This window comes from Myotis davidii, unplaced genomic scaffold (assembly GCF_000327345.1).
Source record: "Myotis davidii unplaced genomic scaffold, ASM32734v1 scaffold993, whole genome shotgun sequence".
Lineage (NCBI taxonomy): Eukaryota > Metazoa > Chordata > Mammalia > Chiroptera > Vespertilionidae > Myotis > Myotis davidii.
This window is the reverse complement of record NW_006285483.1, coordinates 642,094-643,903: the sequence shown is the minus strand read 5'-3', so window position 1 is coordinate 643,903 and position 1,810 is coordinate 642,094. Positions and strand designations below refer to the sequence as shown.

The 1,810-nt window shown below is 37.7% G+C and overlaps 1 protein-coding gene across 1 annotated transcript in view; it reads right to left on the bottom strand.

Annotated features, from left to right (window-relative positions):
- Positions 1-1,810, bottom strand: part of GGNBP2 (gametogenetin binding protein 2) — a 50,894-nt gene that overhangs the window by 6,308 nt on the left and 42,776 nt on the right. The window contains exon 8 of the mRNA XM_015559056.1: positions 1,286-1,480. Coding sequence (XP_015414542.1) covers positions 1,286-1,480 — 195 coding nt within the window. The remainder of the gene's footprint in view (positions 1-1,285; positions 1,481-1,810) is intronic.

Sequence of the window (1,810 nt, the reverse complement as noted above, 5' to 3'; positions counted from 1 at the left end):
GTCAGTGGCAGGGGGCTTCTTCCTGCTTTCCCTTTCGCCTCCCTGCATTGTGCCTACATATGCAAATTAACCACCATTTTTGTTGTCAGTTAACTGCCATCTGAGTTGGCAGTTAATTTGCATATAGCCTGATTAGCCAATGAAAAGGGTAGCATCGTACGCCAATTACCATTTTTCTCTTTTATTAGTGTAGATGCCACCCATCTCACCCTTTCTTTTGAAAATAGTTAATTTTCAAAAAATGTTATTCAGCCCTGGCCAAGGGGCTCAGCTGATTGAAGCATCGATCTATACACCAAAGGGTATAACAGGTTCAATTCCCAGTCAGGGCACACACCCAGGTTGTAGGTTTGATCCCAACAAATCAAGGAGCATATGGGAGGCAACCAATAGATGTTTCTCTCTCCCCCATCCCTTCCTCTCCGTCTAAAATCAATAAATACATCCTCGGGTGAGGATAAAAAGAAAAAAAGATGTTATTTATGTTAACACATAATGAAATTATTTTTAAAAGAACCAATAATTTAAAATTTTTCCATTTCAATTTCTAATACTGTAATATTGACAGATACAATCTACATAAACAAAAGATTATGGGCACCTTAATTTTTAAGAATGCAAACAGGTCCTAAGACCAAAAAGTTGAGAACTGCTCTAGGTCATGTTCAGAGTTAACTTTATAAAAAATATATATTTTTATTGATTTCAGAGAGGAAGAAAGAGATAGAAAATGGTAAGAGAGAATCATTGATCAGCTGCCTCCCACACCCCCCAAACTGGGGATCAAGCCTGCAATCCAGGCATATTCCCTGACTGAGAATCAAACCATGACCTCCTGGAGTTAACTTTGATCTAACAGTATACCAAGGTCAGGGAAAAGATAGCCAGTTTGACTCAGTTGATAGAGCCTCAGCCTGTGGACCAAAGGGTCCCAGGTTCGATTCCAGTCAAGGGCATGTACCTCGATTGCAGGCTCCTCCCAGCTCGGGTCCTGGTCAGGGCTCATGCAGGAGGCAACCAATTGATGTGTTTCTCTCACATCGATATTGCTGTCTTTCCCTCTCCCACTCTCTCTAAAAATCAATGGAAAAATATCCTCGGAGGAGGATTAAAAAAAAAGAAAACCATCTTTATAAAACAAACACATGACTAAAAAATTTGGCTTATACAGATTATAACAGGAAAAAAGGCAGGAGCTCACATTCTGGAAAAAGGATAGTGAAAATGCCGAAATCTAGCAAAAAGCAATACAATGTATTCATGAGTCAATATTAAGGAATACTACCTTCTCTTGGCTTACTTCCTTTTCCTCTGCTGTTTGGAGGGGAGTAGGAATGTCACATACACATTTATTTTTTCGTCTATTTTTCCGTTTTTGGCGTTTCTTTTCTTGCTTGAGTTCTCTTACTCGTTCCTCCTCTGAAAATTCTTCACAAAGTTGTTCCAATCGGCTAATCCCTTGTACTTTTTCCACGGTCATCTATTACAAAAACAAAAGTTGAAAGTGAATAACTGTGGTCAAAACTTCCTTTATTTTCCATGAACATTCTCATTTGTTAATTTTAAATGATACCACAAACACAGAAACTGATTATTTCATGCTGCAATTCTGTCAGTAATCCCCACAAAGAATTTCAAATATTAATACCTTAAGTGATGAGTCTTAAAATCTACACAGGAAGTGAATATACAACTAATCCCTATGGGAAAGGCAGACTTATACACACCAGCATATTCTAATTTCAGAATTTTTTTTACCTATTTCAGAATTTTAACACAGCAAATTAAGCATTCATTTGGTCACATAATA